This window comes from Leptonychotes weddellii, chromosome 8 (assembly GCF_054177405.1).
Source record: "Leptonychotes weddellii isolate Sample4059 chromosome 8, ASM5417740v2, whole genome shotgun sequence".
Classification (NCBI taxonomy): Eukaryota; Metazoa; Chordata; class Mammalia; order Carnivora; family Phocidae; genus Leptonychotes; species Leptonychotes weddellii.
The window spans coordinates 25,518,960-25,540,434 of NC_138376.1; the positions used below are offsets into that span (position 1 = coordinate 25,518,960).

Genomic DNA, 21,475 nt, shown 5'->3' on the forward strand with positions numbered 1-21,475 from the left:
CTCAGTTTTTCCCCATTGAGAATAATATTCGCTGTAGGTTTTTCATAGATGGCTTTTATGATATTGAGGTATGTACCCTCTATGCCTATACTCTGAAGAGTTTTGATCAAGAAAGGATGCTGAACTTTGTCAAAAGCTTTTAAATAAAATCTTTTTTAAAAAAAAGATTTTTAAAATTTATTTGAGATAGAGCAAGTGAGAGCAAGCACAGGGTGGGGGGGTAGAGGCAGAGGGAGAAGCAGGCTCCCCACTGAGTAGGGAGCCCGACATAGGGCTCGATCCCAGGACCCTGGGATCATGATCTGAGCCGAAGGCAGACGCTTAGCCAACTGAGCCATCCAGGCGCCCCTGTATTCATTCTTTTTATGTATAAAGCACAGAGAGACACAGTACCTAAGCAGATATATAGTACATCTGTGGTATGAAGATTTCATGAAGAGGCAATTATGAAAAAAATGTCTAAATAAGCTCCTAGAGGTAGTGATAACGAACAAAAAGATTGAGAAGAAGGAACATGAGTGTAGGATGGTGATTAGTCCAGAACTTGAGGTGGTGAAATCCAGACTAGACGGAAATGTACCAGCTTACACCCAGAGGATCCCATGGTATTTCCCTTCACCCTAGTAAGAGATAGAAACGTAGAACAGGGTAGGTCAGACAATATGCATATATAGGAGAAGTAGTGTCTATTCTAACTACTCTACTAACAATTCTTAGAATGTAGTCGGAGAGGTAAGGTAGAAATAGGGAAAGTTTGGGGTGCCTTGGTGGCTCAGTCAGTTAAGCATCTGCCTTCGACTCAGGTTGGGATCGAGCCCTGCATCGGGCTCCCTGCTCAGCGGGGAGTCTGCTTCTCCCTCCGCCTGCCGCTCCCCCTGCTTGTGCTCTCTCTCTCTGACAAATAAATAAAATCTTAAAAAAAAAAGAAATAGGGAAGGTTCATTCATTTAGTAAGAATTAAATGTAAATTCAAGATAAATATAATACAGTATTTGACTTGATGCTAAAAATTCCAGTTTACCTACAATATCCTGTATGTGTATTTTACAAATGTCCTTGTTAGTGCAGTGTTTTGGTGTTCCATGGTACTGTGTATGTATTTTATGTAGTGATTGTCTAATTAGCTCTGAGGCCAGGATATGAAAGGAAATAATGTGGGTTCTGTTTTGGGGGGAATTTGGCTTATGCCTCTCCAGGTGTTGGGCCAAGGAACAGCAATCCTAGCATTGTTAGGTTTGGGGGAACCAATCAATCAGGATTTTAGAATGTGTCAGTGGGATACCTAGGATTGTAATTCCTGAATCCTGAGTTTTGCAGTTTCTTTTGCCTTTCTGGAAATCTGGCAGCCATTTACAGAGATAATGGGATATACCTTTTTTGGGTGTTGTCCGTTGACCATTATAAATCAAGAGAGGAGGGCCTCAGACTTGCAAATCACTTGACACCCTGGCCTTTCAGTTGCACTTGTGTATCAACCAGACTTTTTTTTTTTTTTTTGTAGAGAGAGAGGGGAGGCAGTGGGGTGGGGGTGGGGTGGGGGAGAGAGAAAGAGAGAGTCTTAAGCAGGCTCCACACCCAGCGTGGAGCCAGACGTGAAGCTCAGTCTCACAACCCGGACAGAGATCATGACCTGAGCTGAAATCAAGAGTTGGTCGCTTAACGGACTGAGCCACCCAGGCGCCCTCAGGCTTTGGAACTGATCCTCAGAGGACTTAAGTACTTCAAGTGGTATTTAGGCTTCTTTGTTTCTTCTGCTGTTGTTCACCTTTCTTTTTCTTTTATAGGTGTCTCTGCAAACAGACTCATGGGTGGTGCAATGCAGCTTACTTTCCGCAAGATGGCATTTGACTATTACCCCTTCCACTGGGCAGGTAGGACAATTCTGAATAGCAGCAGTTCTAGTGTGTCCCAGGTACCCGTGTATTGAGGACAGATTCTTGGGTTCATTCCTGACTGTCCAGCAGGAGGGTGCCAGGAGTTGCAGCTCAGAGGGGTGTTGGGAATAGCCCTCTTCAAGAAACTTGTCGGGTCTACTATTGATGATTCTTTATCAGGGATGGGAAGAAGTAGGAGGAGAGGCAGTGCTTGAGATGTTGCTTTTGACTCTATGCTCTGCCCCTTACTTCCACTAGTTTTAGAGCCTTCCTAGTAGTCCATGGTCAAAGATAGTGACAGTCAGCAGCTGGCCTTTTAGGGAACCTTAGGGAAAAATCACATATGGAATCCAGAAGAACTTGAGTGTTGTCACTAGATAATTTTTACTTACCGCAGAGAAATCTGGATTGGGGTGAGGGATCAGATTCTGAACTATGACTATACCAATGGAAGGGAAAAATCAGAATGTTGGATCATGATCTTGGACTGAAATCTTTTTACTTCTTTGTTGCATAGGTGACAGCTGCAAACATTGGGTACGGCACTGTGAGGCCATGGAGACACGAGTCCAGTGGGCCCAGAAGCTGGTGATGGAATTTCAGAGTAAAATGGAGAAGTGGCATGAAGAGACGGGTCTCAAACCGCCCTGGCACCTGGGGGTAGATTCTCCCTTCAGGAGGAAAGCAGGTAGGTTACAAGGAGCTGGAGGACTCCCATTGCTTAGCCTCTTGCTATTTACTTTTGAATATCCAGTGAAGGTAAAGCACTGGACTAGCTAATTATCCCAACCTGATCCCATGGAAAGACATCAGTGACTTTTTTTCTTTACAGAGTCCTAGTTGTCTTTAGGACTAGCTGCAGTGTTGAGGAGAGGTTGTTGTCACCTTTATTCCAGAGACTGTGGCCTTGGTCTTAAGGAGAATACAATTTTTGAGTTCCTTCTAGGAGCTAGACAGTGTTAAGCTCTCTTTTCTACATATATATAGCCTTAGTGGTCTTAGGATTTTTACTTTCCTAATTCTGTTAGTAATGAGAGTTAAATGTACCTGATTCTCTTTCCTACTTTCTTATTTTTATTTAGATTCTCTCTCCAGTCCTCGAAAGAACCCCGTTGAAGGAAGCCCCTCTCAGGGCCGACAGGCTGCCTTTCGGCCTCCAGCATGGAATCGCTTGCGCTCTAGTTGCCTGGTAATACGGGTGGATGACTTGGACATCCACCAGGTGAGAAGCCCAGGATGCAGGGAGACATGGTTGGAAAGGGGTGGAACAGTACATTTGGAAGGCAACAGGTGTGAAGAAGATTGTGGGATTCAGGGGCTGCTTCCCTCACTTCTGGGTGGATTAGTAACACTGGTCTGTTTCTTTCTGAGCATGGATGGCTGCTGAGATCTGGACCTGGGACTCCCCCAGTTTCCTCTGATACCCTACTACCAACCTTCCCCTGAGAGCAGTGAACTTGCAGATAGTGGGAGCAGGTGCGAGAATGCCTGCAATACGTGTGAAAAGCCCTTTGCTCCCTGTGGTAGACTTTGCAAGGGTGGCAGTGGCTTTCTATGACCTCAGAGGAAATTGAGGGAATTCTATTCTGGATGCTGTAAGGGGGCTAACAGCAACTTGCGTGTGGTTGTGTAGGTTTCTACGGCTGGACAGCCAAGTAAGAAGCCATCTACACTCCTTTCCTGCAGTCGGAAGCTTCACAATCTTCCCACTCAGGTCTCTGCCATTCATATTGAGTTCACAGAGTATTACTTCCCCGATAATCAGGAGCTTCCAGGTAAGCATCTGATCCGCTCACTTCTTACTGTTTAGCTCATGCTCTTCACATCTGCCAGCCTTGGGGCCACGACTTGTATTCTCATTTGTCTCTAGGAATTTTAGGTGTTTGAGTTAGTTTAGCACACCTTTGTTAAAAACTCTGCCGTGTAGAAATATGCACCTTTGCTTTCTTCGTAATAAAATGAATATCAGCTGGTAAGTAGGAGTCGAGTTGCTACTCTGTACACGGCAATTCTTTTTTTTTTCCTGCTTTCCAGTTCCCTGTCCCAATCTCTACGTTCAGTTAAATGGTCTGACGTTTACTATGGATCCTGTCAGCTTGCTCTGGGGAAACCTCTTCTGCCTGGATTTATACCGCAGTTTGGAGCAGTTCAAAGCTATCTACAAGCTGGAAGATTCGAGCCAGAAAGATGAACACTTGGATATCCGACTGGATGCCTTCTGGTTGAAGGTAGGGGAGAGTGGGATTTTCATTCCCTTTTGGCAGCCCTAGCTGCATTTCTCCCGTGGCTATAATCCAGGGTTCTCTCTGTCCCTTTGATAGAAGTAAGAAAAACAGTATTGCGGCTCGGTCTTTTACACATGTATTAATAGCAGGTTGGGGAGCTACTCAGATGTCCATTCTGAATTGGGTTTCATTTTCTCTCTGAAGGTTAGCTTCCCGCTGGAGAAGAGAGAGCAGGCTGGGTTGCATCGTCCTCAGGCCCTCATCTTCTCTGCATCGGGCGTGACTGCCACCAATACACGTCATGCCCCACATTGTAGTTGTCCAGACCTCCAAAGTCTCTTCCGAGGTTTTGCGGCTGCTGAGTTCTTTCATTCCAATTATGTTCACTTTCCCAAGGTTCCAGGTGGCTTTAGCCTTCTGCACATGCTTTTTTTACATCATGCTTTCCAGATGGATTCCCGCCTCCCTCAACCCAGTACCCTCCCTCCCCAGAGGCTTAAGGCTTCCCAGGATCTGTGGTCCATCCACTTCACCCAGATCTCCTTGGACTTTGAGGGAACAGAGAACTTCAAAGGCCATACTTTGAATTTTGTGGCCCCCTTCCCCTTGTCCATTTGGGCCTGCCTACCCCTCCCCTGGCAGCAGGCTCAGGCACGGAAGCTCCTTTTGGCCACAGAAGGGAGGCTGAAACCATCCGCTAGCTTTGGCAGTCCTGTCCATTCTGAGGCCCTTGCCCCTGATGCTGTGCCCCATCAAAGGTCAAAGACTGAGCATGATTTGAAAAGCCTGTCAGGCCTTACAGAAGTCATGGATGTTTTGAGAGAAGGCAGCAGTAGCGTGGACAGCAAAGGGCCTCTGACTGAGCTTGAGGATGCAGCAGATGTTCACATGCTTGTACACTCCCCCGCACATGTCCGCGTGAGGCTTGACCATTACCAGTACTTGGCTCTGCTCCGCCTGAAGGAGGTGCTACAGGGTCTTCAAGAGCAACTGACTAAGGACACAGAGGCCATGACTGGCTCTCCTCTGCAGGACCAGACAGCTTGCATTGGGGTCCTCTTCCCCAGCGCTGAGGTGGCTCTGCTCATGCATCCTGCCCCGGCGGCTGTTGAAGCTGACTCTGCAGTTTCAGATACCACCAGCCTCATCGATTCAGAGCTGTCTCCTTCAGAGGATAGGGAGCTGAAGTCTGATGCCTCCTCAGACCAGGGCCCAGCAAGCCCTGAGAAGGTTCTGGAGGACAGTGGCGTTGAAAATCTGGATGCATCCCAGGATAGGCCAGTGCCTCTCCATAGCAATGGAGAACTACAGGCTTCAGATCCTCTTGCACAGCAGGAGGTAGGGAAGGGCCATGAGGCAGTGGATTTCTTACAGGCCAAGAGACTGAGCAGAACCCAGGCGTCCACTTTACCAGCTGTGTTGAAGCCCCCAGATGGCAGGGATACTGCTGTGAATGGACAGGCCGAGATCATCCCCTTGAAGAACATTGAGGGAGAATTGTCAAGTGCTATTCACATGACCAAGGATGCCACAAAGGAGGCTCTACATGCCACTATGGACCTCACCAAGGAAGCTGTGTCCCTGACTAAGGATGCCTTCAGTCTGGGCAGAGACCGAATGACCTCCACCATGCACAAGATGTTGTCCCTGCCCCCAGCCAAGTGAGTGGCTCTCTGCCTTCTTCATTCATCCTGTCTCCTCCTCCTAGCTCTGGTCATTGGGCTTAAGGCCTCCTGCTGTGTGTACTGTTAGATTAGGAAGCACTGTGTAGTCCAAGGGATGGCATAGAATGGCCTCTCTAATGTACCAAAGCCTTTAATTATCAGTGCTGCCTGAAGGGCAGTGGAAGAATTTTTAGGCTACTTAGAGGATATAGGTATACCAACTGGAGAGACTTATTTTTAAGACTACATCTAATTCTGTGATAGGGGAAGAACCAGAAATTGGATTTGCACATGCCTCCATGTAGCTTAGCCTATTCTTGGGCAGTTTCAAGTCAACATTTACTGCTTCATAGGATCTTCCCTCCTCTTTCACTGATTCACTATTATTGATACAGATATACTCTATGAGAACAATAATAATAATAATACTTGGCATCTGTATATTTTATTCTTTTTAGTGGCCTTTCACACAATATTTTGTTTGATTTGATCCCCACAGCAACCCCATGAGATAGCAATAGAAATTCATATCCTCAGTTTATAGCTGAGGGAACTGAAGTTTCAAAAAGGATGAGCCCATGGATCCTGTATCTTGTAGATAGAGAAGCTGGGGCTTTGTATTTGCCCTTTCTGGTACATGTTATCAATGTCTGCCAGAGTAATAGAGAAGGAAGAATTTCATATGTTCATTCAACAAAAATTTTTCGAGCCCCTACTTTGTGCCTGGCTCTGTGTCACTGAAGATACAGTAGGGAGTTAGCAGAAAAATACAGAAATGCATAATCAGAAGAGTGGAAAGGTATGGATTTTTCCATTGGTGCCTTGTGGTTTTAGGAATGATAATGAAGACTATGGGAAATCTTTGTTGGGATGCTTTGTGGTTTGGGGACCATGGTTTGAAGATCAGTGGCTTTGGAGCTTTGTCTAAGTGGATTGTGGGTCTAAGTGGGTCTCTAAGCAATGCCAGTGTTAGTACTTGCTAGGCACAGATAGCCTAGAAGGAAGGAGAAGGGAAAACTTGAAGGGATAAATGATATAATACTAGGCAACACTTATGGAGTGCTTTCTGTGTATCAGGCACTCTCCTGAATGCTTACAATATTAATCCATTGAATTCTTGTAACAACCCTGTAAGGCAGGTAATAATATCAGTCCCCATTTTACACGTGAGGAAACTGAGTTCAGAGAGGTAAGAAACTTGCTCAGGATCACAGAACTCCTGAGTGGTGGGGTGAGGATTGAAAGCCTGGACTCCCAGTCACCAAATGGGCTGCTTTTTCTAAATGGAGATGGGAAAAGAGGAGAGGGGGTGATAAAGGGAAAAGAAAGGTGTGTGACACAAGCCCTTTTTCAACCCCCAACCTTGACTTGCTGATGGCGCAGTCCCATGGCCTCTTCTCAGTCCTCCCTGTCCTTGGCTCCTCGTGTCGGCCTTGTGGTTGTCCCGAACGCTCATAGCCCTGCGCGGCCCCTCACACTGCACTTCTCGGCAGGAGTCTTTCCTTCTTCCTTGGTTGCTGTCTTCTGCCTTCTGTCCTATAAACCTAACCGCTCCACTGCACTAGGCTGTCCATATTCTGATCACTTTTATCATAATTTTTATGTTTTAAATTATAAAAATGATTTGTGTTCATTTTGTTGACAATGTAGGGAAAAAAAGAATAAAGAAGAAAAAGTCACTTGTGACAACACAATGCAGAGATAGTCACTATTCACATTTGGATCTTTTTTCTTCTGATTTTTATACCTATATTTGGGTACCCATGTGAATGCTTATAGGTGTGTACACACATACACTATACATGAATACTATTTTTACAATAATAGAATTATTTCTATATCATCTAGAAAATTTCCAGTTTTATTCACTTAATGTTTGTTTGTGAATCATTTCCCATTCATGAGGTACCTGAATACATAATTTTTAATTGCTCTATTGTATTCTGGCAAATGGATTTATCCTAATTTATTCATTCATCCCACTATGGGTGGGGGCTTTAGTGTGTTTCCAGTTTTTCTCAGAACCAAAGCTGTGTTAAATGCCCTTGTTTTTGTGAACATTACTCTTTATGCATATCTAAATCTTTAGAATGAAAACCTAGAAGTGGGTTATTATTGGGTCAAATGCTGCAAACATTTTTAAGGTTCTTGATGAATTTGCCAAACTTCAGTAAGGTTTATATCAGTGCATTTTTGTATACTTTCTCTCAAGGTTATTTTATTCATCTCCTTACCTCTGCTGTAGTCTATATTTCTGGTTCTGACTTTTCTCCCCTCCCCTGCTCTTCATCAAAAACCATCTACTGCATGTAGTTCCCCATGGATTTCCCAGAGGTGTGGCAAACCTCACATACATAAAACTAAATTCCCTATCCCTCCCTAGACCAGTTCTTTCTTTATTCAGTAGTATCATTCTCCTGCCTCTTCCACTCATTTGTCAGATTCTGACTGTAATTCTAGAGCAGGGGTTCTCAGACCAAAGCGTGCTTCAGAATCATCTGGAGGGCTTCTTAAAACAGATTGCTGATCCCCACCGTTAGAAGTTTCTCATCCAGTAGGTCTGAGACAGGGCCTGAGAGCATGCATTTCTAAGCCCCTTCCCTCTCCCCATTGATGCTGATGCTCCTACCAGGATGACACTTTGAGAACACTGCTTTAGGGAGTCTCATATCCCTTTTTGCTGTCTGTTCCTACATGTGGACTATTTCAGTAAACTATTAATTGATTTCCTCATTGGAGGTCTTTTCCTCACTAGCTTGTTTGAAAGAGCCTTAAAACACAGGTCTGATCTTATTATTTCCCTACTCGAAAACTTTTAGACTTTTCCCTTATACCCCCTGAATTTAGTTTGAACTTATTAGTGTGGCATAATCAATTATTGTGGTATATTCTATATGGCACTTTGTGGTTTTTGTTTTTTAAGTAGGCTGCCCCTCACTTTACAGTTTTTTAATAGACTGTTTTTTAGAATACTTTTAGGTTCATAGGAATTACTGAGCAGAAGGTATAGAGATTTCCCATATACCCCCTGTACTTTATAGTTTTAAAAGCACTTTCATATATAATCTTTTATTCAGGTTTTTCTGTAATCTGGCTGCAACCCATGTGGTACAAAAGGGGGAAATAAACACTTAGCAAGAGTTAGGAGACTTGGGTTTTTCTTTTTTTTTTTTTAAAGATTTTATTTATTTGCGAGAGAGAGAATGAGAGACAGAGAGCATGAGAGGGAGGAGGGTCAGAGGGAGAAGCAGACTCCCTGCTGAGCAGGGAGCTGGATGTGGGACTCGATCCCAGGACTCCAGGATCATGACCTGAACTGAAGGCAGTCGCTCAACCAACTGAGCCACCCAGGCGCCCTTGGGTTTTTCTTAATTCCATCTTTAACTATGACCTTGAGTCAGCTTCTTCTTTTATAAAATGGGAAGATTAAAAGATCTTTAAAGGTTTCTTTTCACTGTATTGTGCCTTTTTAACTTTATCTTCCACTGCTCTTCCCAACAAAACCTAAGCTCTAGCTGCATTGAGCTACTGTCTCCAAAGGTACTTTTTGTTTTCTAGCTCCGTGCTCCATGTCTTTGCTCATGCTGTTTCTTCCCCATAGAATGCCCCTTCCCTGTTTCTTTCACAGCCCTCAAGGGCTCCCTTAAATGCCATCTCCTTCCACAGAGGTATTCCTGATACCCTTCTTCTCATCCTTTCCCCCCTTTGATATTGTCTAGCCTTTGGCTTTGCCTAGCCTTTGTCCCTCTCTTATGGTGTGTGTGATTTACTCCCCATATGATGGTAGGTTGTATCTGAATCTCCTCTCTCCTGATAGTTTATACATTCATTGAGGACAGAGGATGCCTTGTTCATTATTTTATTCACTCCCTGTGATTCGTATGGTGCCTTATGTGCACAAGTTTTTCAGTAAATACTTGTGGATTGGATGTGGGTGGCTTCAGGTGTCATTCATTTGCACTGGGCCTGTAGGTAGTTGGTCTCGTCTATATATGGGATGACCTTGAATAAACTTGATATTTAATGTTGATATGGCAGAGCTACTTATGCAGTTTGAAATGCCAGATTCAGAAAGGCCAGCAGTTGAAAAATGGTGTGACCCCCTTACAGCAGATAATAGTTGACATCAAAGTTAATGTATAAATAACTATTTGGGTTGAAAGGGTTGGGCATTGCAAGACCCAAAACATATCTTCTAAGCCACATTTGTGTGTGTGTGTGTTTTTAAAGATTTTTTTATTTAGTTTTGTGCACGCACAGTAGAGAGAGAGCGCGCGAGAGCGCACACACGTCAGGGAGAGGGGCAGAGGGAGAAGCAGGCCTCCCGCAGAGCAAGGAGCCCAGTGTGGGGCTCCATCCCAGGACCCCGGGACCATGACCTGAGCCGAAGGCCCCTAACCGACTGAGCCACACAGGCGCCCATGGTTTTTATCTCTTAAACAGGGAGCCCATGGCCAAAATAGATGAGGGGGCGGCAGCACCACTGAGTGGAGGGGCTGCCCGACTCCGACTTTTCTCCATGAAGAGGACAGTATCTCAGCAGTCATTTGACGGCGTTTCATTGGATAACAGTGGCCCTGAAGACCGGATTTCCGTGGACAGTGATGGCAGTGATAGCTTTGTGACGCTCTTGGAGTCTGGTACGTGGAAGCAGCCAGGTGAAACTGAAGTCCAAAAAGGGTTCTTTCTGCTGCCTGTATACCAGCAGGATACAAAAGGAGCTGAGATTTGATAAAATAGATGTTTTCGTAACCAAAACCAAAAAAGAAATTTTAGTGGATTTGTAGCTCTGGCTTATCTACACATCTTCTAGGTTATTGGTTAGCACTTGACCTTTATCACAGAATGAGACTCAGACCAAAAGAGAGAGTGCTAGTCTTATAGCCATGTAGCTGTGGCAGGAGGATTAGTTTGGTGGCTGGTGCTTTTTGTTGTTTTTTTTTTCCCCTAACTACGTATTTTATTGTTGGAAAATAGGAGCTTTTTCTATGATAAAATGAGTAACTATTAGGAATTAGATCATTCATTACTGGAAGCTACACTGGTTCTTTCATCTTATTGAACCGGAGACTTTTTTAAATGGTCCCTTAAGAGTGTCTAAACGAAAATAAAGTAAAAAGAGAATGTACTGTTTCTTAAGCTGGGTGGTGTGTACTCCTGTTTGCTTTGTTATTATTATGGAATATTATGGAAAAATTCAAATATGTATAAAGGTAGATGGGATCAAATGATGAACGCTCATGTACCCATTACCTAGCTTCAAATATTAAGAACTCATGGCCATTCTTGTTTCATACATACTTCTGTTCACTTCCTTTCCTCCCATATTATTTTGAAGCAAATTCCAAACATAACATTTTATCCATAAATATTTTTATTATGCATCTCTAGAAAATAAACTTTAAAAACATTTGAAAAAAATGTAAATTGTGGCAAAGTATATATTACATAAACTTTACAATCTTAACCATTTTTAACTGTAATTGAGGAGCATTAAGTATCATTGTGCAGGGGCACCTGGGTGACTCAGTCATTAAGCGTCTGCCTTCGGCTCAGGTCGTGATCCCAGGATCCTGGGATTGAGCCACGCATTGGGCTCCCTGCTCAGCAGGAAGCCTGCTTCCTCTCCCTCTCTCCCTGCTTCTGTTCCGTCTCTCACTGTGTTTCTCTCTGTCAAATAAATAAAAAATCTTAAAAAAAAAAAAAAAGTATCACTGTGCAACCATCACCACTATCCATCTCCAGAACTTTTTTCATCTCATAAAACTGAAAATCTGTACCTCATTCCCTTCTCTTCCAGCCCCTGGCGACCACCGTTCCACTTTGTATTCTGAATTTGACTATTCTGGGTACCTCATATAAATGGAATCATACAGTATTTGTCCTTTTTTTTTTTAAGATTTTATTGATTTGTTTGACGGAGAGAGAGATAGAGATAGCGAGAGAGAGCACGAGTGGGGAGGAGAGGGAGAAGCAGGCTCCAGCTCCATCCAAGGACCCTGAGATAATGACCTGAGCTGAAGGCAGACACTTAACTGACTGAGCACCCAGGCACCCCAGTATTTGTCCTTTTATGACTGGCTTGTTTCACTTAACATAATGGCCTTAGGGTTCATTCACTTCATAGCACATGTCAGCATTTTCTTCTTTTTTAAGGCTAATACCCTATTGTATGTTTATACCACATTTTGTTAATCCGTTCATCTGTCTGTGGACACTTGGGTTGCATCCATTTGCAGACTTATTTTTAATGTGACCAAATACCACTGTCCCATTTTTAAAAATCAGCAATTCTTTAAATTCATCAAATATCCAGTTTTCAAATTCCCAATTGTCTCATAAGTGTCATAAGTGTTTTTTTTTTTTTCCCACAGTTGTCATTGTTTTTAGAGATTGGATTTGAACAGAACTTTTTGATTTTCAAACTCATTTGTTGTCTTTCTTACGCAGAGTCTGGTCCAGAATGTCTTCCACCAGGAACTCTTCCAAATGTCTTGGACAGTGCTGGTGTCCAAGCGAGCCCTGTTGTGGATAGTTACGGCCAGGGGTCACCAGAGGCCAACAGTTCGGTCTCACCCAGTGGGGAAGACCTCAGCCTTCACCCGGTCAGCTGCTCTCCTTTCTTCTCTGCAGAGAGTAGGCTGTAGGCTAGAAGCTTGCGAGGCACTCTGCTAAGAAAGTATCCTTTTACAGGTCTCCGTTCTGGTCCTGAAGGTGAATGAGGTATCTTTGGGGATCGAGGTACGTGGTGAGGACCTGGCTCTAGCCCTGCAGGCAGAGGAACTGAGTGTCCAACAGCTGGGCACCATGGGACTCTGGCAGTTCCTGCATGGACAGCGCTCAGGTGAGGATGGGGGCTGTTCCAGGGGAGCTGGGATTTATCTGGGGCAGCCCTAGCTTCTTGCTGCTGTCACTGGGCCCCAGGGGTAGCTGTCCTAGTGCCAAGCCCTTGGTCCTTCTCTCCAGCAGCCATTAGGAGGAGGAACTCCAGTCAAGCCTTCTTCTTGCAGGGGAACCTCCCAGAGCCCTTTCTGGGGCTTTGCATTCAGTAGGCTATTCACCATCTTCACTTCCCAGGTGCTCCCTAAGCTTATACAGGAGGCCACTGTCCACTTCTTCATTTGTGTAGCTGCTGACATCCAACTGTATATGATCAGGGAATTCCGTCATTCAGATTCAATCCTTTGATATTTGTACTTTAGAAGATGACAGGAAGGGCTCAGCTGGTTAAGCGTCTGCTTTCGGCTCAGGTCATGATCCCAGGGTCCTGGGATCGAGCCCCACATTGAGCTCCCTGCTTGGCAGGAAGTCTGCTTCTCCCTCTCCCACCCGCCCTGCTTGTGTTCCTGCTCTCGCTGTGTCTCTCTCTGTCAAATAAATAAATAAAATCTTAAAAAAAAAAAAAAAGATGATAACAGGAGAAATCTGGGCTTATGCTGCATTCTTCATTTTAAAATATTTTTTAAAATATTGAGTAGAATTTACATAACAATAAATATAAGAAAGTATAAAGTAAAAAAAAATATTGAGTAGATACTAAGGAATACTTACAACATATATGTAAGTTATAAAATAATAAAAATACAGTGAACCCATGTACACCACCACCTAGTTTAATAAACAGAATAGTACCATTAACTTTGAAGTCCCCAGGAGCCCCGCTCCTGAATCATCTTCTGCCTCTCACCTGTCATAAAGAATCACTCTCCTGAATTTTGTTTCTCATTCTGTTGCTTTGCTTTACAACTCTTCTACATGTTTGTTATCAGTGTATTATTTAGTTTTGCAGGTTTTAGAGTTTTTCTAAATAGGATTATAGTCTGTATTCTTTCATGAGTGGCTTCTTTCTTTGATATTCTTCAAATTCTTCTAGGTTGTTGAATTAGCTGTGATTCATCTTCATTGCTATATCATATTCTGTTGTATAAATATTACTAGTTTTTGCTTTTTAAAAACAACTTTATTGAGGTATAATTTGCATTTATGAAATTTGCTTATTGTAAGTATACAATTTGATAAATTCTAACAAGTTTACAGAGTTGTGCAACCATTACCATCACCCCTAAAATATCCCTTGTACCCATTACTTTATTTACTTCTCTATTCTTAACAGACATTTGGGTTGTTTCTGGGTTTTTTTGCTATATCATATAGGATTGCCTTGAACATTCTTTTTTTTTTAAGATTTTATTTATTTATTTGAGAGAGAGAGAGCATGAGTTGGGGGGGAGCAGCAGAGGGAGAGGGAGAAGCAGGCTTCCTGCCGATTAGGGAGCCCAATGCGGGACTTGATCCCAGGACCCTGGGATCATGACCCAAGCTGAAGGCAGACGCTTACCCAACTGAGCACCCAGGCGCCCTGCCTTGAACATTCTTGTACATGTCTCCTGGTATGTAAGAGAGTTTCTCCGGGGTTACATTCCTGAGGATATAATTTCCAGGGCATTAGGGTAGGTGTAGCTTCAACTTTACTAGGTAATGCCAGTTTTTTTCCCAAAATACTTGTGCCAGTTTGCAGTTATATAAGTTATTTCATATCCTTGGCTACACCTGTGATAGTTCTTTATGGAGTTTTGGGGAGTTTAGCATGGATCCTGCGTGGCTTTATCAGAAATGAGAACACCAAGACTTGGAGAAAGAAGAGATGTTCAAATTTAGCAGAGTTGAGGGTCCTGTGTTTTAAGAGCTTTCCCTTGGCCTTTAGCCCAGTGTCTCAGATTTATAGCAAGGCCAGCTTTTTATTGATCCTTGACTTCCCTTCCACCATGAGAGGCATGATAGCAAAAGCCCAGTCTTTGCAGTCAGTCATGGTTGCCTGCATTCAAGTCCTGTCCTTGCTACTTACAAGCTGTTGAACTTTGGGCAAGTTATTTTCTGTGCCTTAGTTCCTTCATCACTAAAATGGGAATGATGATAATACTTTTGGCATAGGGTTGTTATGAATATTAAATATATGTAAAGTGCTTAGAATAGTCTCTGACTCATAATTAATTAATGTTTTCTTTCTGTCTCTCTTCTCAAAGGTACAGGCTTTCAGGAATCCTCAGCTTTGAAGACTGACCGCATCAGGCCAGCTGTGGGCCTTCGCTTTGAGGTGGGGCCTGGTGCAGCTGTTCATTCCCCACTGGCCGCACAGAATGGCTTCCTGCATTTCTTGCTTCGAGGCTGTGACCTTGAGCTGTTCACTTCGGTGCTCAATGGCCTGGGGCCCTTCTTGGAGGATGAGGAGATCCCAGTGGTAGTTCCCATGCAGATTGAGCTCCTGCACTCCAGGATCACCCTAAAGGTGAGAGGAGCTTTGGGATTTTACCCTAGACTTTGCCAGGCAAGGAATTTTGGCAGCGATAGCTGTACACGTCTTCCCTTGTCACGGTCCAATGTGGTGAGGATTAAGTGAGTAAATGCATATTAGCATTCTTAGTGAAGGTTGTAGTAATACATAAATGTGTGTTGTATCAAAGTGTTCTGGATTTAGGTGAGGAGACCTTGTCACTAGCCCTGACCTTGTCTCTGGCATGCAGCATGACTATGTATAAATAAGCCCATTAGGTTATCTGGCCCTCAGTTTGACCATCTCTAGAATAGGAGAGACTCAGTTCTGCTTCTGTACCTTGTAAGAATGTATGGATACGTAATGGCATAACACTGCTTCAGGCTGGATGGTAGAAGCAAGGGTTGTTACCTGAATTGCTCTGAGCTGGTTGGGGGCATCATGTGGGTTCCCTCTTCCCTGCAGGATGATACCCCCCCCATCTATCCGACATCTCCAGGCCCTATCCCCATCACTTTGGCCACGGAGCACCTTGTGCTGAAGCGGGGTGATGATGGTGTTTTCCACATAGACGGTGAGTGGGGCTCGTCAGCCTCCTGGCTTCTCTGCCTTTTTTCTCCCATAAAGGGATAGATGATAACTAGGAATTGTTTGCATGTTGGCAGGAGTTTGTCATTTAGAACCTTTACTTTTTTCCAGCTGCTGCTCAAGACAGGCCATCATCTGAAGGATCTGAAAGTGAGAAGAGGCAGCCCGCCAAAGAACAGATGTTTCTGATGCCCACAGAAGAAGCTTTTGGACAGCAGGTGAGGACCCAACTGAACAGTACCTTTCCCACAGACCCTTAGTGGCTGTAATTACAGAAGCTGGTAAAACTCAGAGGGCTGAAAAGGTTGTCTGTGCTGTGTATAGCTGGGTGGTTTGGGCTCCTGTCACCTAGCAGCAACTTCTAGAAGTGCTTACTAGGGGATATAAGTCAGGAACTGTAGGTGAATGGTAGTTGATCATATATTCTACTGTTGCTGTGCTTATAACTGATGAACTCTGAAGACAGGATTAGGCTTTTATTTTTTTTAAAGATTTTATTTATTTATTTGACAGAGAGAGACAGAGAGAACAGGAACATAAGTAGGGGGAGTGGGAGAGGGAGAAGCAGGCCTCCCACTGAGCAAGGAGCCCCACGTGGGGCCAATCCCAGGACCCTCGGATCATGACCTGAGCCGAAGGTAGACACCTAACGACTGAGCCACCCAGGTTGCCCCAATTAGGCTTTTAGAAAGATCTGGTTGTATTCTCTTGATCAGTAACCAAATTTGTGGATTTTTCTGCTTGAACTCTGAGTTCTTGTTCCCTTATCAGGTGTTTTTGCAAGGCATGTTATTTATTAACTGTAAATTTGTTATTGTTCCCCAGGTGAAAGAATTGCCTACCCTACAAAAGGAACTCATAGAAACTAAACAAGCATTGGCCGATGCCAACCAGGAGAAAGAAAGACTGCTTCAGGAGATTAGGAAATATAACCCCCTCTTTGAGCTCTGATAGCAGTGGCTCAGCCATCTTACCAAGGAGAGAGGAGATCACCAGCAATAGCACCACCTGTGACAGAAGGCACCGGCCAGCACTGAAGAAGTCTGCTAAGGATGCCAGAGGGCCTGGGGAGTGCTCAGCCCACTCGTTGGGGTGTCCTTTCCACCAGCTGTTCTGACTTGGGTGGAAGACAGGGCAAAGCACAGCCACGTTCTAGGAAATTGCGGGCAGCTTTGCGTGTGGCTCAAGCATCAGGTCTTGCCTACATAAAGCCTTCTGGCTCTCTGCACACTAGGTGGAATCTTGTCGACACTGTCAGGCCATTTCACCACCTGGTTTCATGGCAGAGACCTTTGCTTTCTCTACAGCCTGTGCGAACAAGAGAAAGTACCCACCTCCTCAGTCACCCGCAGAGCCACCAAAGATTCTACGTCCCAGAGCTTCCTGTAGCAGACCTGAAAAGTCCTCGGCCTGAGCTTTGGCCATGGTAGTAGAGTGGAATAGGAAATAGCCAGCGAGGCGGGAGCCAGGAGAGGCACAAGAGTAAGGGAGACCTGGATGCCGCCTTTTTTTTGGAAAGGGAGCCAAGCTTATGCCATCTTGGCTGATACTACAATCAGATTTTTCAGGGTTAAGGTTCTTTTCTGTTACACTTTCATCATTGTGATGCTGTGGTAGAAAGTAAACAGTAGTGGCTCAGTTGTATCTTTCCCTTCTATAACATTATTTGAAATTTAAATCAATATTCACTGAGCCAGGCTGAAGGTATGACGTGGTAAGAATCACTAGGGGAGCCTGTGCCGAGCCCACTGTTGCCTGCCCAGAGGCCTGCCTGCCTTCACAGCTGCGCTTCAGGACTGATTCCTCTGTCTCCCCGGGCTCCCGGCACGTCTGCTCTCCCAGCACTGGGACTTTCTACCAGCACTCTCCTTTGCACTTGGTCGTTTGGGAGCTGAAAATGTGTTTTCAGCTGTAACGTAAACATCTCAACTTGTTGCCTCTCATACTCCTCTATCACTGTGGCTTTTTAAAATCATGTAATTTTGACTTAAGTAAAAAAACAAAACAAAAACCCTTCAACCTAGCTAGGCTTTCCCCTTGCCCCATGAAAGAACGATTTTCCCCCTCTTTCTTTCCTACCTAATTCTTCCTCAGCATTCTACCTTCATCCATACTGCTCTGTAATATACTTCAAGCTGTGTTGATTGGACAGAAGTTCATCAGCTAACTCACCTTCAATTGGCAAGATGTAAAATTAGTGATTTACTGGTGTCACTGAAGTCTTAATCACACATGACATATTGGAGGAAAGATAAATGTTTTCCTTTATGGGAAATCATGCCTGACTTGCATATTCTAGTTTTTTTGAGGATAAAAAGAAACATGCATTCAAGAAACAACAAGATATAATTTGTTCAGACTTCTAAAGAACTTTTGTCAAGGTTCTTCACTTAAAGCAACTTTAAAAACACCAGTTACTATGAGATACGGGAATACTTTGTCGTGCTTAGGAAACAACTTAGAGACTTGAGAATAAACATCTTTTTGGAGATAATGCTAACAGGGGAAGTTCCCTGTGGGTGGATGCTTGGTTTAACCTTACTTAGGATTTTTATAAATTACCTGGAAGTAGGAAATTATGCAGTCAAATGTCACTACTTTTAGGCAGTGAAAGGTAAACCAGAAGGGATTTTAAAAAAAAAAAAGCAAAACCACAGAAGGCCCACAAGCCTGGCTGTGACGACACAGGAAAATGACAGGTGAGGTTCAGTCTAGGGAAGTGTAAAGTAATAGAAGAATCAGCAAGGCAGCAAGCTCTGCTAGAACTCAGCAAGGTAACCTAACCATTGCTGAGGGGAAGGAGGGGTCAGTGTGCTGGCTGCTCTGGCTCGAAGCCCGACTGCACCATCAGGAAGGGCTCATGGAGACAACACAGAAAACAGGACCTCATAGAACACCATTTTAATGGCTTACATTATCTATGCACTTCTAGTGACCTTATTTACAGAATATATGGTGAAGGGACGAAAGGTCCAGAGAATAGCAAAAATTATCAGGGAGTGGAGATACTTCCACATGAGGACACAAGTTTAAAATGTTAGCTCCAACTCTGGAAAGATAAAAGCTGAGGGTAGTGTGAGATCAGATACCCGGTCAAGAGGAAGGCCATGCTCACCAAGTCCTGAAATTCTAGCTCTGGGGCTCAACCTCATAGCCTTAAGTACAAGAAAGCACTTCTCCTGGCAAATCAGAAACTTAAAGAGCTCATTGTCCGAGAAGTGATGCTGGCAGAGGCTATGTTTGGGTGGCGAAGGTTTAAGAGGAATCCTTGTATAATGGTCTTCCAACGGAATTATGGAAAACTAGGGCTATTTGGTGAAACACAGTGAGACGGTAACTGTGTTCCTCCACACACTCCCCCTTAGTGCTCCTTCGGAAGGCATAGTGTTGAACAAAATGGATCACTCGTCCTCTCAAGTATGGCCTTTCTAATGTTCTTAGAGGAGGCCTTGCAGAAGGAGATCAGTAGCCAGAAAACAGAATTATTCAAACTTAGACTCACCCGAATTGGTTTAAAATCACATTCTGATTCTTTTTCCCTCCCCTCCTCCCCCCCACCCTAACCCCACCCGCACCATGTCCCTCTGGTATCCCTCCATGCAAAGAAAATGCCTAATGGGCATTGCTTGGTATACCTTCACTTTAAGCTTGTGCTTGCTGGTCGGCGATACAAACAAATCTGGCAAACATCCAGGCTAACCCCTTTAATGGCCAGAGTTCAGTCAGGTTTCTAGGCTCTCTGGAGTTCTTGACCATGTGACAAATGGAGCCCTAGAATTTCTGACTTTCCTACGTGGCATCCTTGGCTATTGTGTCTTGAAATCCTCCTGCAGAAAATGTGGTGTAGGGGTCATTGTCCCAGGAAATTTTAGTTAACAATCCTCTTGTGTAACTTCATACTCCTGTTCGCTGGGGGAAAGACTTGCATAATGAAGAAATGTGAACTGGTTGGTAGTTCTCAGGATAAAGGTAAAGAAAAAAAAAGGAAGGAAAATAGTACTTTGGACTGCTTATGATTTCTGCCTTGGAGCTCTAAGACTCTGTGAACAAGAAATAACAATACCTCAAGAAAATGTCTGGAGTGATAGCACCACTACCCGTCAAAGACCTCAGCTGCTGCACATCACCATTTCAGCTGTGAAGCATTTCCAACTATGTATCATCTATGATTGTCGAGATTTCCTGTTTACATGGATGTACTGGAGGTAGGCTTTAGTTTAAGTATCTCTTAGCTGAGCTGCAGGGATGGTTATTGATCTCAAATTTTTCAACTCACTGGAATAATTAACCTCATTTCTTTGACTTAAGACTGAAGGAATGGGTTCTATTCTTGTGACGGCTGCTTTTGCTGTACTCTGTAATCTGACCCTCATTTTGCCACGGTCCTCAGACTTGATGTACCCTTTCATGGTTCTCAAAGGAACAGTTTCTGTGTACGGAATATACAAGGGATAAACACTACCCCTCAACATACCCCAGAATTTAAATGCTCTCATTTAACCCATTTACATTAGTTTCCCCTTAGCCTAGTTCAGGGGGTAGTGGAAAGCAGGTCGTTTCAAGTATTGCCATAGTGATATGGGAATCTGCCATTCTAAACCTTTACACTAAGGGTTAGTTTTTTCTCATTTAATACTTGCCTAAACTTCTAAAATCAGTTACAGTAACATCACAAAACTGTGCAAACGAACATTGCTGCACTGCTAGTAGAATGACATTTGGTTATTTGAGAACTGCAAAAGCTGTCCTGACCTTGTGATTTACCGTAGTCATTACCGTTTCGAGAGAAGCTGGTGTGATGTACCATCCTTCCAGAGACTACAGCCCTCACCTAGATCTTCTCCTACCTTCTACTAGAGTAGGAATATTCCCATTCACCTCTGGATAGGTATGGATGGAAGCTGTTGCTGAGTGGGGATTATTTTCCCTATCTCTCACAACAGACACAAGGAGAAACACTCTTGGGAGAACCTTAAACTGTGAGGCTTTGCTAAATGGCTAGACTCATGATGTGATCTTTCTCCCTTGTTACTTAAAAGTTTCAGCCTTATCCACTATCTCAAATTGCAATAGGTGTAGTTCCTATAATTGTTAAAAAAAATTTTTTAGAGCTGAGAGACTATCTGCCTTTTTTTCTCCCCCCTTAGTTTATTATCCGGTTAAGATTTAGCCTGAGTCTTACAACATTTCTTTGTGGAATGTCCCACTGAAGTGTCTTCTCCACTAGCTAAATATATGTTTAAAGCCATGGGTTTTAATGTAAGATACTCAAAGTCGGATTTGCTGTATTTTGTGAGTCCAAGCTGTTTCCCCTCCATCAGGGTGCTAAACAGAACTGGCATCTTTTAAGACATGCTCAGGAAAGCTTCAAAAGAGAACAGCTTCAAAACTCTTCTCCCTATGACACTGAATGACAGAGGAAAGAATTCTTGGGGATTGCCAATTATATACAGTAGCCTTATTACTTCTAATCACTGTCAATAAAAGGTCACTCCATTCCCCTCTATTTGAGGAAAACAATGAGAATGTATCTGATGAACTGGAATACTGGTCAGTGTTGGGAAATTTTAATGTTGCATTATCTAATCAAACCTTGAGTGTACTGGTTCTGTGAACCACCTGAAAAAAGCAAATTAAACTTACTAAACACTGGTTGTGGTATATCTCTTTATAGGAACCTGAAATATATGGGCTTTTACATTATTTTTAAGTGGTTTAAGTACTCTTTTATGAGATAAAATTTTAATGGTTCTAACAGAAAATGGGAAGGGCTCAAATTTTCAAAAAAACCCAAGACTAATTTTATTCTGACACCGGAGAAGAATGATGAACTTCTCCCCATTCCAACCAGCT

At 43.6% G+C, this 21,475-nt stretch overlaps 1 protein-coding gene across 5 annotated transcripts in view; it reads left to right on the plus strand.

Annotated features, from left to right (window-relative positions):
• BLTP3A (bridge-like lipid transfer protein family member 3A) overlaps positions 1-21,274 on the plus strand; it is a 62,855-nt gene extending 41,581 nt beyond the window's left edge. For 4 of the 5 annotated variants that reach the window (XM_081828035.1, XM_081828036.1, XM_081828037.1 and 1 more), the window contains 13 exons: positions 1,785-1,871; positions 2,392-2,562; positions 2,957-3,096; positions 3,508-3,649; positions 3,909-4,102; positions 4,304-5,760; positions 10,207-10,403; positions 12,214-12,368; positions 12,457-12,607; positions 14,787-15,049; positions 15,500-15,608; positions 15,734-15,840; positions 16,448-21,274. In XM_081828035.1, the coding sequence (XP_081684161.1) occupies positions 1,785-1,871; positions 2,392-2,562; positions 2,957-3,096; positions 3,508-3,649; positions 3,909-4,102; positions 4,304-5,760; positions 10,207-10,403; positions 12,214-12,368; positions 12,457-12,607; positions 14,787-15,049; positions 15,500-15,608; positions 15,734-15,840; positions 16,448-16,573 (3,299 nt within the window). In that variant the 3' untranslated portion in view covers positions 16,574-21,274. The remainder of the gene's footprint in view (positions 1-1,784; positions 1,872-2,391; positions 2,563-2,956; positions 3,097-3,507; positions 3,650-3,908; positions 4,103-4,303; positions 5,761-10,206; positions 10,404-12,213; positions 12,369-12,456; positions 12,608-14,786; positions 15,050-15,499; positions 15,609-15,733; positions 15,841-16,447) is intronic. The other variant, XR_014147617.1, reaches the window with a different exon arrangement.
• Positions 21,275-21,475: the final 201 nt, after the last annotated feature.